General features: G+C 43.9%; 2 protein-coding genes and 1 pseudogene across 2 annotated transcripts; 2 read left to right on the forward strand and 1 right to left on the reverse strand.

Moving 5' to 3' along the window:
* The first annotated feature begins 1,173 nt into the window (after nt 1-1,173).
* On the forward strand, nt 1,174-2,115 carry LOC116910115 (olfactory receptor 1D2-like). Its single transcript, XM_032913945.1, has one exon. The coding sequence runs from the start codon at nt 1,174-1,176 to the stop codon at nt 2,113-2,115; it is 942 nt and encodes a 313-aa protein (XP_032769836.1).
* Nucleotides 2,116-3,714: 1,599 nt separating this feature from the next.
* LOC116908852 lies at nt 3,715-5,084 on the reverse strand (annotated as a pseudogene).
* Nucleotides 5,085-14,734: 9,650 nt separating this feature from the next.
* Nucleotides 14,735-15,676, forward strand: LOC116910456 (olfactory receptor 1D2-like). The gene has a single exon (XM_032914321.1). It carries the CDS (start codon nt 14,735-14,737, stop codon nt 15,674-15,676), a length of 942 nt encoding a protein of 313 aa, XP_032770212.1.
* The last annotated feature ends 850 nt before the right edge of the window (nt 15,677-16,526 follow it).

Below are 16,526 nucleotides of genomic sequence, written 5' to 3' on the forward strand. Positions count from 1 at the left end.
CTGACATTTCTATTGCAGCTGCGCTTTTATGTTGCTGGATTTTAGTGTGCAAGGCCTTTGTGAACATTCTTTCCTTTGACTACTTTCTTGGGCACCTACTATGCGTCAGGCATTGTTCCAGGCACTGAGCAGTGACTGAGACAGTTGTGTCTCTGTTCTGGGGAATGCATAGCCTCATGAGGAAAACACACCATAAATGACTCAATGAGGAAGCAAATTTGCATAGAGGTGTAAGTAAGGAGCTTGTACACAAAGGAACGCATATTGAAATTGCAGACAGAGTCTGGTGAGGTGGCTCAGAAGGTAGTCCTGGCTATGTTCCTTAATTAGTGATTGATGGGAGGGCCTAGCACATTGTAGATGGGACCAACCCTGAGGTGGAGGCTCTGAGACAATAAGGAAGCAGACTGAGCAAGCCACTAAGCAGCACCCCTTCATGGCTTCTGCATCTGCCATAGTTAGGGCTACTATTTCTGTAATAAAACACCATGACCAACACAACTTGGGGAGGTAAAGGTTTATTTCTCTTAGACCTCCACATTACTGTTCATCATTGGAGGAAGTCAGGACAGGAACTCAAACAGGACAGGAACCTGGAGGCAGAAGCTGATGCCATGGAAGGGTCCTGCTTTCTGGCTTGCTCCCTTTGGCTTGATTAGCCTGCTTTCTTATAGAATCCTGAACCCCAGGCACAGGCTTGGTACTAACCACAATGCCCCTCCCCCTGCTTCAATCCCTATTTAAGAAAATGCCCTACATATCTGACTGCAGCCTGATCTTATGGTTGAGTTTTCTCAGTTACAGCTCTCTCCTTTCCTATGACCACAACCTGTGTCAAGTTTACATAAAGCTCTCCAGCATACAATATGATCTTGCTTGCCTGAGTCCCATCCCTACAGCCAATGGTAGTGGGAGAGAACTGTCTCCTTAAAGTTCTCCTGTGACTTACACACACACACACACACACACACACACACACACAGAGAGAGAGAGAGAGAGACAGAGAGAGAGACAGAGAGAGAGACAGAGAGAGAGACAGAGAGAGAGACAGAGAGAGACAGAGAGAGAGAATTCTGATAGGAAGCTCCTCTATATGAGCTATGACTTGATTCTGAACACAAAATGAGTTGTAATGTTTGACTTATTTGCCTCAGGAGCCTAAGCAGCTGCAAGATGTCCAAGTGGGGAGAGAATGAGACTGGAGTCAGTGAGTTTCTCCTGCTTGGCATCACAAATGACCCACAACAGCAACGAATCCTCTTCTGGGCTTTCCTGTGCATGTACCTGGTCACGGTGGCTGGGAACACACTCATCTTCCTGGCCATCAGCTCTGACCCACACTTGCACACCCCCATGTATTTCTTCCTTGCCAACCTTTCCTTTGATGATGTCTGCTTCACCACCAATATCATCCCCAGGCTCTTGGCTAGCCACATGTCTGGAACGGAGACCATCTCTTATGCCTACTGCCTAACTCAGATGTATTTCCTAATTTCCTTTGGAAATGTGGACACCTTTCTGCTTGCTGCCATGGCACTGGACAGATTTGTGGCCATCTGCTACCCACTAGAGTACCACACTATCATAACATCCCGGCTCTGTGTGGGGCTGGCAGCTGTTGTGTGGATATGCTCTGGGCTCATCTCTCTGGTGCACACACTCCTCATGAGCAGACTGACCTTCTGCTCCTCCATTCCAGAGATCTCTCACTTCTACTGTGATGCTTATCTGCTCATGAAGTTGGCCTGCTCAGACACACGGATCAATCAACTTGTCTTCCTGGGAGCTGTGGTCTTCTTTGTGGCCCCCTGCATTCTCATTGTGTTCTCTTATGTCCGAATCTCTATGGCAGTCTTTCAGATACCTTCTGCCAAGGGCAGGCACAAGGCATTTTCCACGTGTAGCTCCCACTTAACTGTGGTCATTCTGTTCTATGGGACAGTTTTGGGGATCTACATACGACCTCCAGACTCCTTCTCCACTCAGGACACAGTAGCCACCATCATGTTTACTGTGGTTACTCCCATGCTGAACCCCTTCATTTACAGCCTGAGGAACAAGGACATGAAGGAGACGGTGACAAGGCTCCTCCATAGAGGCTCAAAGTCCTCGTAGCAGGTACGTATCTGTTTGGTGCCAGGATATCCCAGATCACAAAAATGGGGACTGACCTTGAATGTCACCTGTACTATCTCCTCCCTTTCTGCTACTCTGACTGTGTTTTTGAAGAGAAAGAAAAATCAGACATTAAAATAGAATATCACTATTATTAGCAGATACACTTGAATCTCAGTTTCGGGGAACAGAAAATCCTGATTATATTTAGTTAAACTAAATAAGAGTTTATGAGTATCATTATTTCCATAATTACAAATCCAAAATAGAAAATGCAAAGCCAGAAATGAGATTCTGTCCAGGCCTCTCCTCCATGATCCCTGCAGTAGGCCTGCCCTAGTGGGAACTTCACTGTTGTTGGTTCTTCTTGAGGCAGTGAAGGGATAAGAGTGTCGATAGAGGGTAACACTTTGTCCTAGGAAATATTTATGTTTGCTGTAAAATAATAAAAATTTTACCTAAGTCGAAATTACTATGGTACTGTAGTTGACCTGCCTTCTGTGATCCTCTGAGGCCAGAAACTGCAGTCTCTGGCACTTAGCACTTCCTCCTAAAACAGCAGGAGATTAAGTAAAGGATGAATTGCTAGAGCCTTTTCCCTTTTGTCCAGATGCTTCTTGCTTTTCAGGCTAAGGGGAAGTTTGGAGCAATAAATTTCTACTGAATCAAGCAAAGAGAATAATACTTGTAGAAGGAAAACTTTTACATAGGCCAATATGCATAAACTCACATACACAGATTCACATATGAGAATTTATACATTTCCATTCATACACGTTGGGTCCACCTTGCATGCAGTCTCACAATTACATACTTACATACACTTATCCATACTTAGATATGCATATGGAGATAAAGACCAAGCACTGGTACAGAAAGAACTCACTCATTCTGGATAAAAATGCAAGCTAAATCTTTATTGCATGGAGAAAGAAAAAGTGTCTATCCTTTTAATGCTAAATGAATTAAACCAAAGTTTGTAAGAAGAAAGCTTTGTTCCTTTAATAAGACTATGTCTGCCTTGTTATTGTGAAAAGACCTGTTCTGTCCTTGGTAAGGTGAAGCCTGCCTGCTCCTTCTGCTCTCTACAGCTTCTTCTTTTTCCTCGGCATTCTGCACATTGTTCTCTTATTTTTTATGTTACCTATAGTTTCTAAGTTATTCCATTCTGTATTCTCCTTATAATCTTGCTCTCTCCTCTTGCTCTGATGTCACAGTAATGCTCTTACTCTCAATGCCTTTTCTCCCAATGCTGTGTTTATACTTCTAAGTTCCTCTTGAGTTAAGTTCTGTCTAAAAAGTGTTGTGTCTAAAAACTTCTCCTCAGTTCCATTCTCTCTCTTCTCTTTGTCCTCAGCATTTAAAACATCTTTCAGAGTACATGATCACATGTTAAAAAGCTTATCACAAGTTCACACATAAAATCAAATCACAAATTGAAATAGAAGTTTACAACAGAGAATGTTTACATGTATAGCCATTAGGAACGATTATCTGGCTAAGCACCATCACAAGTGATGTCAGGACACAGGATGTCAAATGCACAGAGGACATGACTAGCAGACAAGCTGTGAATGAGTAAAGAATCCATACTGCTCCCATGCTGTAGTGACTAAGACAGCTCTAAGCCACATCCTCATCAGCCTCCTCCTCAAACTCTCCCTCCTCCTCAGCTGTAGCATCCTGGTACTGCTGGTACTCAGACACCAGGTCATTTATGTTGCTCTCAGTCTTGGTGAACTCCATCTCATCCATGCCCTCGCCCGTGTACCAGTGTAGGAAGGCCTTGCGTCAGAACATGGCTGTGAACTGCTCTGAGATGCATTTGAACAGCTCCTTAATAGCTGTGCTGTTGCCAATGAATGTGGCAGATATTTTTAGGCCCCGAGGTGTAATGTCACAGACAGCTGTTTTCACGTTGTTGGGGATCCACCCAACAAAGTAGCTACTATTCTTGTTTTGGATGTTAAGCATCTGTTCATCCACCTCCTTCATAGACATGTGGCCCCTGAATATGGCAGCCACTGTCAAGTAGCGCCCATGGCAGGAATCACAGGCAGCCATCATGTTCTTGGCATCAAACATCTGTTGGATGAGCTCAGGAACTGTCAGGGCATGGTACTGCTGGCTTCCTCAGCTGGTCAAGGGGGCAAAGCTAGGCGTGAAGAAGTGCAGGCGAGGGAAGGGCACCATATTTACAGCCAGTTTTCTCAGGTCAGCATTCATCTGGCCAGGGAATCACAGGCCAGTTTCTTCTTGCTTTTCAGAAGTAGTCACCCCACTCATGGTGGCAGACACCATAAGTGGGTGTGGTCAGCTTTAGGGTTCTGAAGCAGATGTCATAAAGTGGTTCATTATCAATATAATAGGTCTCATCTGTGTTTTCAGCAAGCTGGTGGACTGAAAGGGTGGCATTGTAGGGCTCAACCACTGTGTCCGACACCTTGGGGGAAGGAAACACACTGGAGGTGATCATGATTCTGTCTGGGTACTCCTCCTGGATCTTGCTGATAAGGAGGGTAACCATCCCAGACCCAGTCCCCCCACACAGGGAGTTGGTCAGCTGGAAGCCCTGCAGGCAGTCACAGCTCTCAGTTTCCTTCCTTACAGGGTCTAACAACGAGTCAACCAGCTCTGCACCTTCTGTGTAGTGCCCCTTGGCCCAGTTGTTCCCAGTCCCACTCTGACCAAAGAGTAAGTTATCAGGTCTGAAGATCTGCCCAAAGGGCCCTGAACACACTGAGTCCATGGTGCCGGGCTCTAAGTCCATGAGCAGAGTGTCAGGCACATACTTGCCACCAGTACAGGTTGTACTGTACTTGTAGTACAGGTTGATGTGCTCCAGCTGGAGGTCGCTATCTCCATGGTACGTAACAGTGGGATCAATGCCATGCTAGTCACTGATTACCTACCAGAACTTGGCACCAATCTGGTTGTTGCCCAGCCTGCAGGTGCATGATCTCTCTCATGGCGGGGGCGACTGCAGAGCTGTTGTAGAAGAGGAACACTTAGGGAGGAGCAGGAGCACAGAGTCAAAGTCAATATTTTATCTTCTGACGTACCATCTATGTAAATCATTAGTTCTCTTTTTATGAACTTTGGATAATTGTTTTATAACCTCTTTGAATGTGCTTTGAGTAGGAGAAAGTCTGGTTACTATGTAAGAGCAATTAACTGCTGACACACCAGAGACTGAGAGAGTTCTTATTGCAATTTTGACTATCAGAAAAAGTCCTAATAGCATTTCTACAATAAAAGAGCTTAATAATCACTGATATAATTTTAGGAAATCTTATAGGATCATCACTAAGACTTAAGTCATCTATTTGTCTACATAGCATCACTATAGTGGAGTATATCCACATAGATTTGCAGACATCTAAAAAAGACGGGCTAATACCCAGGGACTATTATATATTTAATAATAAGATGAAAAGCATATCAATAACAGGAAAAATTCCTAAAATGAAATCTCTTAAGTCCTTGTCGACAGGAGTAAGTCTGTCACAGATTAATCCGAAGCAGACTATGTCAGGAAGATCACCTACTAGTTATTAGCTTGTCCTATTGTGGCTCCTTTCAGGCCCCAAGAACACACATTGACACCAATGTTTCCAAGGTGGCTAATGTGGCAACACCCATTTGTAGCACCCCAGGCAAGAAAAGGAAAGTCAAAGAGGGCTTCCCAAAAACATTCTGAGAAACTTCACTTGCCAACCATTGGCCACATGGCAGTGACTCTCAGAGAAGCCTATGGGAGACAGCTGTGGGTTTGGTCATGACTCCTATTATCCAGCCTTTCATTGGCTAGAGTTAGGCTCATTGCAGCTCAAAGTAGAGTAGAATTCCCCTTAGGAAAGGAAGGGTCAAACAACAAGCAGGGAACAGGCTGGACACACATCCAATCTTGCTTTCAATTCCAGGTGAGCTGAGCACCAGCATCTACCTCTCTTTCTGCTTCCTGACTGTGGCTGTGACAGCTGCCTCATACACCACCACCACTGCATTTCTCTATGGTAGACTGTGTGGTCTCAAACCATGAACCAGAACAAACATTCTTTAAGCTACTTTTTTCAGACATTTTGTCATATCAGTAAAAAGAGAAACTGAAGAGACACTGAAAAAGAACTGGACCCAGTCCAGTGACCCCTTCCAGATATTTTCTAGCTCTTGGTGTCAGTCAAATCCACCAACAATTTATTTTGGGCCATTTTACCCAACTTCAAACAAATATATTCTAAACACAGAATAGTTAGGTCCGTTGCCTAACTATTATTATTAGGATCTGTGCTCTTCATGTCTCTCCTCATCCTTTGATAAGAGTATATAAATGAGCACAGAATATTATATTTATAAGACTTGAATTAGTTTGAACTTCCCCGATTTAAATTTACCATTAATCTGCAGTAAGGACAATCTTCCCCTTCCTTTATAATTCCTTAGGGAATCAGAGGAAGTAGACAAGATCCCTCCTGAATCACCAGTAATGAGGCACTTTGGGGGTTCTCTCACTTCTAGACATCATAAAACAAACAAAATGCATGAAATGAAACTATGTTCCAGCCTGAAAGGAAGGCAAATTATTCTTCCAGGAGTCCATGTACAGAACCCTCAATACAGAGCAGTGAGAAACAAGGGGCTGGCACCAACACAGAGGTAGCCGTTGTTGGTTACTTTTGCTTTAATTGCTCAAAGGTTCATGGTACTTGCTCTCAGGCCTGGGAACAGCCAACAGTGAAGAAGGTAAGGAATTAACCTGTGGGAGAAGTCTTTTTTTTTGTTAAGATTTTATTTACTTGTTTATTATATATAAGTACATTGTAGCTGTCTTCGGACACACCAGAAGAGGGAATCAGATCCCATTACAGATGGTTGTGAGTCACCATGTGGTTGCTGGGAATTGAACTGAGGACCTCTGGAAGAGCAGTCAATGCCCTTAACCTCCGAGTCATCTCTCCAGCCCGGGAGAAGTCTTAATACATTTAGATGTCTAGATAATATGTTGGATGCCGTTTCATAGTGGCTTGAGAGCACTAGACCTCACCAACTCTACACTAATTAGAAAATGTGTATTTGTTCATCCCTGGAACTAGGGCAGTGGTCCCATTATGTTGACAGTCACCCAGGTAACTGCACATTCTCTGCCGCAAAAGTTCCCCCAGATATACTTAGTTCTCTACACAATGACTTTGTAAAGTGTGCTTCGAACCACCCCACATAAGACCTCAGGGCCACCCTTAGCCTCCAAACTATAGAGGTTTTAAACATGTGAGTGGAAAGGAAGTAGACCACTTTGGGGAAATGGAAGGTCCCACCCCTGATGGGAGACATGTGTTTGAAGGATCAGATAGGTTTCAGCAAGGGGTTCCGTGGGTGGCAGGTGGAACCATTCATGTCACCTCCCAGGACTCCTGCCAATCTCCTCTGCTCAGGGAGGCAGACATGGAACATCAGTTTGCTTCCAGAGAGACAAGAGGACGCCAGGGTCAGAATCAAGGGGTGGAAATTCAGACCATCTTAGGCAGATGGGTACGATAAGGTTGATTGTAATTAGGGATTGTTCTGTTACCTATGTCACCTGAGACTGGAGCCAGCATGCTATAGGAATGAACTGGCTTATTGAGCCTGAGTTTCCATGTTCCTATTGTTCTTATATACAATTATGCACAGAGATATGTGCCTAATAAGATAACTGGAGATGGTCTGGTGAAGGAGAAAGAACCTTCAGAATAGGACAATTGTCCAGGGCTAATAAAAGCCCAAAAGCTCAATGATGCCAGATACACTGAAATATTTGCATGAAGTAAAGGTTTTCAGCACATGCTCTATTTCCTGTCAGCCCGGTGTGTTCTCTGTCCTTGCTTTCTCTGTCCTTGATAAACTTCTATGGTGCTGATACTCAAACTCAGTGCCTCAGGTGAGCTCAGTACTTAAATAATGAATTATTCCTTTGGTTCTCTCAATGACTCTCCCTCCACCCTACTCTTTTGTTACTGTCCCCTTGGCCACATTGTGACTTTACTCAGTGTGGGAAGGGCCTGATAATCTATTGTGCATTCTCTTAGTGTTCTGTCTGGTAGTGACTGTGTTCAAATAAAATGTAGGACAGCCTGGTAGCTGCAACTACCAATTACCAGGGTGGAGTCAAACACTTTGAACACACCCTCCGCCTGTTCCTCACTATTGTCACCCAGACCAGGTGATGGGGGACACTGAGAAGAGCCAACTGCTCAATTTCTAGATTAACCAGGAGCCAGGATGGGAGCAGAAGCACCAGCCTCCTCTGTCTTTGTCTGCCCCACTTTCTTCTTGTGTAGCAGAGGAGGGGATGTGGGGATCAGGATTGGGTCCCACTCAACGTACATGTTTCTGTTCAACCCAAGAGCATGCTATTATTTCTCTTGAGATTATTAAATGATGCTAGGTAATACTGACTTTCAAAGACAGTATTTTTAAATTGAATTTCATCATGTGATATTCTCCATACATCTTCCCTGTAAGCCAATCACTGTCTATCTGAGACTCTAAATAAACTTTGGTAGATCTCAATTGTACCTTCATTGTCTTTCTTATTCTTCCTTCATCCTCCCCTCCATTCCTCCCTTCCTGTATGCCTTTCTACCTGTTTGTATATGTATATATGAAGGCATTTTTGAGACAGGGTGTCATATACCTCCAGGCTGGTCTCAAATTATATGGTTGAGGTTGACCTTTGATATCTGACCCTCTTGCCTACACTTCTTGAGTGCTAGAATCACAGGAAGGCACCACAACTCCTGCCTTGCGCTGTGCTAGGGCTCAAACCAGAACCTCATGGATGCTAGGCTAGTGCTCCACTGAGCTACAGCCCTGTCCATCCAGCTAAGCTTCAAAGCAGGATCATCATGAACACTGGGCAAGAACTCCACTGAGCTGCAGCCTGCCCATCCTCCTTTCCTTGGATCGTGTCACTTATGTGTCTCTTTGGAGCTCTCAGGAATATATCAGTATTTTTGAAGGACAGAATATGGTCCTGAGTATCTGGCAGTCTGAGAAGGACAAAATAACACACCACATGTGCAACCTTCTCGATGTCTGAGTGAGCTACTGGACAAGAAATACTCATGTCTCCCATTTCACTTTGAACCTGAATGAAAGTACAAGGTGTTCTTTAAGAATTCAAACTCTCTGATAGCTGTTATGTCAGTACCAGGAGGCAGAATTCAGGAGTTCAGGGGTCATCTTCTGCTATATAGCAAGTTCAAGACTTCAAGGCCACCCTGACCCTGTTTCAAAAAAAAAACACTCAGAATTTCTTTCATTTTGTTTCTGTTTTGAAGGATAAAATGAATGGTCTATATCTAAAATTGCCTTTTCTTAAAAGACAGACCTCTGTTTTCATCTCAGCTTTTAGAACTGCTTCAGAGTCTCCATCGTCCAGAGCACCAGACAGGTCCTAGAAAGGGTAACAGGCAGAAAATGTTCATACTGTGGATGTATCCACCAATGACTCTGGGGCCAGATAAACCAGGGAACATGGTGATCACAACCAACTGTATGGAGCAGAGAGTTTTCTCTGCCACCTGGGAAGTCCCCTATCTCTGCTGTGCTTCCTAGTCTGCTGGGGACATGTGTAAACTTACTACAGAGGAAGGCTCTTAAGGGACACAAAGGAAGTCAGCATAGAGAGCTGCCACAGGGCATTTTCTAAAGCACAGTGGTTTTTTTCATTGATTATTAGTGTTTCCACTTTCCTGAGTGAGTAACACCCTATGAGAACATGTAGAGAATTGTTCTCAGACTAACATTTCCCAAGAGTCTGAAATCCAGATTTTAATGAAATGTTTGAACTATCATCCTAAGTAAAATGTTTGCACAACATTAAACATCTGTGTTTATCAGTTTCCATTGCTGTAAGTCACATGTGAAGCAGTCAACTGGAGAGATGGAAGGTTGATTTGGGCTCACGGGTTTAGAAGGGGTTCCCTCCAGAATCAAGTGGATCTTTTGTTGGTGGCCTGTTGGGAAGCAACACATGGTGGTAACATTTGTGTGATGTAACAAAGTCACGTATCTTGTGAATAGGAGAAGAAATCAGAGAGGGGAAGGACTGGGGTCCCCTCAAGCACACAACCCAATAGCCAGAAGAACTACCAGCACTTCAACTCCAAAAAATTCATCTGTGTGCTTGTCTATCATCTATCTATCTAACATCTATGCCTCTCTCATCTATCTATCACGTAGCTATAATCTAGTTATCTATCATCGATCATCTCTCTATCTACCTATCTATCAATCATCTATTTATCTGTCTTCTATCAAAATATCATCTTTTATCTATAATCTATCTATCATCTCTTTTAGATTTTATCATCTACCTATCTATCCATGTACCATCTACCTATCATCTATCTGTCATCTTTCTATTGTCTATCTTTTATCTGTCCACATAACTATTATCTACCTATTATCTATCTATATATTGATAATCTCTCTATCTCTCTACCCATCTACCTATTTATCCATTTATCACTTCACTTTATCATCTATCTTTTTATCATCTATTGTGTATCTGTATCCTATTTATTTATTATCTATCCATCTAATATCTGTCATCTACCTATCATCTACCTATTATCTATCAATCAATCATTTATCTACCTATGTACCTATAATTTATCTATTATCTACCTACATCTACCTATCTAGCTATCCATCATCATCTATCATCTAACTCTACTCTTTTTGTCTCTCTCTCTCATCTCTGTATCATCTCTATGTATCTATCATATATATGTCTATCATTTCTATACCTATCTCCCATTCTACCTTTTTATCGATCTATCTATTATCAATTCATTTTAGTGCATGTGACTATTTTGCCTGCCATCTATGCATTGAAAAACCCGTGTAAAGTACCCACGGAGGCCAAAAGGGAGCATCACATTCCCTAAAACTGGAAGTATATATTTTGAGCTGCCATGAATGGCCAGCAAGCTTATCCAGCCCAGACATGGATCCACCACTTCCCAGCCGTTCACCCTGAAAACCAAACCATAGAAGTCTTCTGGGAACATCCAGACATAAGCTCATAGAAATATACATGGTGAGGAGGTGTGATTGTTAGAAACCTGTTTACCTACCTCTGAACTGAGTAGTCACAGGCCCTGTGTTACTTGGAGTCTCTACATGCCATCCTCTTACATGGTATCACAGAAGAAACTCCTATAGGCCTTAGACTTGTCAAAACTGGCCCTGAGTGAACACTGTCAAGGACAACTCTCAATTCTAACTATGTAGGACTGCATATCATGCTTTAAATGTCTGTTGTGTTTTCTTTTAAATTTGTGTTGGGGGGAGGCCAGAAGAGGGTACTGGATACCCATGAGTTGGAGATACAGACAGTGGTTAACCTCCTGCTTTGGGTGCAGGGAACTGTTCTGTACTCTCAAAGAGTAGGAAGTCCTCTTAAACACTGAGTCCCCTCAGTTTTGTTTCTTGAATGGGCTGCTTAATTACAACCTGACGTTTCTACTGCAGCTGCATTTTTATGTTGCTGGATTTTAGTGTGCAAGGCCTTTCTGAACATTCTTTCTTTAGACTACTTTCTTGGGCACCTACTATGTGTCAGGCATTGTTCCAGGCACTGAGCAGTGACTGAAACAAACGTGTCTCTGTTCTGGGGAATGCATAGTGCTCATGAGGAAAACATGCCATAAATGACTCAATGACAAAATTTGCAAAGAGATATAAGTAAGGAGCTTGCACACAAAGGAACACATTGAAATTTTAGACGGGGGCCAGTGATGTGGCTCAGAAGGTAGCCCTGAGTATGTGCCTTAATTAGTGATGGATGGGGAGAGCCTAACCCATTATAGGTGGGGCCGTGTCTGACCTGGAGTCCATGAGTCAATAAAAAAAGCAGGCTGAGCAAGCCAGTAAGCAGCACCCCTTCATGGCTTCTGAATCTGCCATAGTTAAGATTATTATTTCGATGATAAAACATCATGAACAACACATCTTGGGGAGGTAAAGGTTTATTTCCCTTAGACCTCCACATTACTGTTCATAATTTGAGGAAATCAGGACAGAAACTCAAACAGGACAGGACCCTGTAAGCAGAAGTGATACCATGGAAGTATGTTGCATTCTGGATTGCTCCCCTTGGCTTGATTAGCCTAGTTTCTTATAGAACCCAGAACCCTTGGCCCAGGGATGGTACTAATCACATGCCCCTCCCTGCTTTTAACCACTATTTAAGAAAATGTCTTACATATCTGAGTACAGCCTGATCTTATGGTTGAGTTTTCTTAGTTACAGCTCTCTCCTATGACCACAGCTTGTGTCAAGTTTACATAAAACTCTCCAAAACACACTGTGAGTTTGGTCACCTGAGATTCACCCCTAAAGTCAGTGGTAGAGGGAGAGAACTTACTCCTTCAAGTTCTCCTGTGAAGTTTACACACACACACACACACACACACACACAGAGAGAGAGAGAGAGAGAGAGAGAGAGAGAGAGAGAGAGAGAGAGAGAGAGAGAGAGAATGAAATAAAATGAATGAACAACAATAAAGAAATTAGGGCAGGCAATAGCCTTTTTGTTTTTGAGAAGGTGCCACTTGACAGAAGACAAAGCAGAAAGAATTCCAGGCCAAAATCACAGGCATCACAAAGGCCCCAAAGCAGGAAGGCCTTGAAGTCTGGTGATCCTTGCAAGTGATGGAATAAGAAAAGTGAGTGAAAATCAGGGAACAGAGGACTTGGTACACTATGGAGAACACTGTACTCCAGCACTGGGGAGTTTTAAGAACCTGAGTGTCTCAATCCCTTTGAGCATTTAATCAAGGAAATGCTGAAGCTTGGGTGGAATGTGGTGTAGGCTGACACATTCTGGGTTTTCTTGAAACCCTGCTGTGAAAAACAAGGGCTGCACTGCCTCTTGGTTTGGCTTCCTGGGGACAGACTCTTCAAAGGGTGTGTCTTAGGGTTTTACTGCTATGAACAGATAAGATGACCACAGCAACTCTTGTAAGGACAACATGTAATTGAGGCTGCCTTAGAGGTCCAGAGATTCAGTCCAGTATCTTCAAGACAGGAACATGGCGGCATCCAGGCAGCCATGGTGCAAGAGTTCTAGCTTTTCATCTGTAGGCTCCTGGTGGAAGACTGACTTCAGGAACCTAGGATGAGGGAGAATCTTAAGCCCACATCCACAGTGACACACCTACTCCAACAGGGTTACAGGTTCTAATAGTGACAGGCCCTGGGTCGAACATATACAAACAATCACAAGCTGAGACCCTGTGGGACACAGGGAGACACACAGATCAGAGGACTGGTGTGAAATTCTCCAGCCAGCACTGGGTTGGGCCTTGCAGGGAACAATGGCTTTGTGCGTGTGTCTATTACAGGCTGGTCACACATTGCTTCTGAACATTCTGGAAATGTTTGCCAGGACTTTCCCACTGTGCTCTGCCTCCTCACTGTGGATACTCTGAGGCCAGGCTCATTTCCTGGTGTCCCTCACTTCACAGCTGCTGTGGGATGAGGAAGAGTGCACTGTGTGGTCAAAGCCCTAATGTCCAATCCTTGCCCTCAGCACATAGCACCTGAGGACCAACAAGGGTGTGCTCACCGGATGCCAGAGAGAGCAGAGTTGTTGATTCAGACCATGGTAGATTTGAAATCCTTTTTCTCTCTATTGTGGGTGTGTTCCATTTGAAGATTAGGCACAAGGAAAGAACTCATATGTTGAGAACAAGGAAAATCACACATGATCTCTAGTACAATTGAACTCAATTAAAGCATGGCTATTACAGGCTAAAGCATGGGTCACAACCCCCTTGGAGTCTGGGCAACCTTTCTACAAGGGTCTCCTAAGACAATCAGAAAACATAGATATTTACATTATGATTTCAACCAATATCAAAATGACAGGTATGAAGTAGCATGGAAAATAAGTGTATGATTGGGGGTTACCACAGCGTGAGGAACTGTATTGAAGAGTCACAGCAGTAGGAAAACTGAGAACCACTGGGTTAGAGAGATGGCTCTGTAGGTAGTGCTTGTCAGACAAGCATGAGCACCTGAGCTTGATGTCCAAAGTCCCATTGGACAAAGAGACAGTCCCAGCTGGACAGGACAACAATTCCAGTGCTGGGAAGGCAGACAAGGGGATGATTGTGGTTCACAGGTGAGCCAAGACCAGAAAGAGACTCTGCCTCAACCAAAGTTGTGGAAAAACCCTATTAATAAGGGGGTATAAGATGAAGAGAGAATTCAGTGGGAAGAACACATGGATCTTACAGAGGACTCAAGTTCAGTTCCTAGCACCCACATATGGAGGCTCAAAGCTACCTATAACTCCAGTATCAGGGAAAATGATGCCCTCTTCTGAACACACACACACACGCACGCACGCACGCACGCACGCACGCACGCACACACGCACGCACGCACACACACACACACGCACGCACGCACGCACGCGCACGCGCACACACACACTCACATGCACACGCACAGGAACACACAGTTCTCATAGGAAGTTCTTACACATGAGGTATGACCTGATTCTGAACACACAATGAGTTGCGGTCTCTGACCTGTTCCCTTCAGGAGCCTGAGCCTCTGGAAGATGTCCAAATGGGGAGAGAATGAGACTAGAGCCAGTGGGTTTCTCCTTCTTGGCATCACCAATGACCCACAACAGCAACAAATTCTCTTCTGGGCTTTCCTGTGCATGTACCTGGTCACGGTGGCTGGGAACACACTCTTCTTCCTGGCCATCATCTCTGACCCGCGCTTACACACCCCCATGTACTTCTTCCTCGCCAACCTTTCCTTTGTTGATGTCTGCTTCACCACCAATCTCATCCCCAGGCTTTTGGCTAGCCACGTGTCTGGAATAGGAACCATCTCTTATGCCCACTGCCTCACTCAGATGTACTTTCTAATTTCCTTTGCCAATGTGGACACCTTTCTCCTAGCTGCCATGGCACTGGACAGATTCGTGGCCATCTGCTACCCACTACAGTACCACACTATCATAACACCCCAGCTCTGTGTGGGGCTGGCAGCTGTTGTGTGGATAAGCTGTGGGCTCATAGCTCTGGTGCACACACTCCTCATGAGCAGACTGACCTTCTGCTCCTCCATTCCAGAGATCTCTCACTTCTACTGTGATGCTTATCTGCTCATGAAGTTGGCCTGCTCAGACACACGGATCAATCAACTTGTCTTCCTGGGAGCCGTGGTCCTCTTTGTGGCCCCCTGCATTCTCATTGTGTTCTCTTATGTCCGAATCGCTATGGCAGTCTTTCAGATACCTTCTGCCAAGGGCAGGCACAAGGCATTTTCCACGTGTAGCTCCCACTTGTCTGTGGTTATTCTGTTCTATGGGACAATTCTGGGGATCTACATACGACCTCCAGACTCCTTCTCCACCCAGGATACAGTAGCCACCATCATGTATACTGTGGTTACCCCCATGCTGAACCCCTTCATTTACAGCCTGAGGAACAAGGACATGAAGCAGACAGTGACAAGGCTTTTCAACAGAGGCTCACAGTCCTCATAGCATAAACATATCAGCTTGGTTCCAGGATGTCTCAGATCGAAAGACATGGGGTCTGACCTTGAATGTCACCTGTACTGTCTCCTCAGTCATTCAGCCACTGAGACTATTTTTCGAAAAGAAAGAACATTCAGAAATTAAAATGGAATATAACTATGATTAGGGGAGACACTTGAATCTCAGTTCTGGAGAACAGAAAAGCCTTAATATATTTAGTTAAACTAAACAAGAGTTTATGAGTATCATTATTTCCATAATGACAAATCCAGCGTAGAAAATGCAAAGCAAGAAATGAGGTTCCATCCAGTCCTCTCCCACATGGTCCCTGCTGTGGGCCTGCCCTAGTGGGTTCTTCCCTCTTGTCAGTTCTTCTTGAGGCAGTGGAGGCATAAGAGTGTCATGGAAAGTTAAGACTATGTCTTATGAAATAATAGGTGTGATGTATAATAATAAAAAGTTTACTTGCGTCTAAGTTACTATGATACTGATCTGCCTTCTGTGACACTGTGAGGCCAGAAACTGCAGTCTCTGGCACTTAGAATTTCATCTTAAAACAACAGGAGATTAAGTAAAGAATTAATTGCTAGAGGCTTCTCCCTTTTGTCCAGATGCCTCTCGATTTTCAGGCTAAGGGGGAAATTTGGAGCAATAAATTTCTATTGAACCAATAGAAGAGAATAGCACGTACAGAACAAAAAACTTTTACATAGGCAAATATGCATAAACTCACATACATAGATTCACAAATGAGCACTTGCACATTTCTTTTACAACAAGTTGGGGCCAGCTTGCATGCAGTCTTACAATTACATACTTACACACACTTACACATACTTACATATGCATATGGAGC

Source organism: Rattus rattus, chromosome 9 (genome assembly GCF_011064425.1).
Source record: "Rattus rattus isolate New Zealand chromosome 9, Rrattus_CSIRO_v1, whole genome shotgun sequence".
NCBI lineage: Eukaryota > Metazoa > Chordata > Mammalia > Rodentia > Muridae > Rattus > Rattus rattus.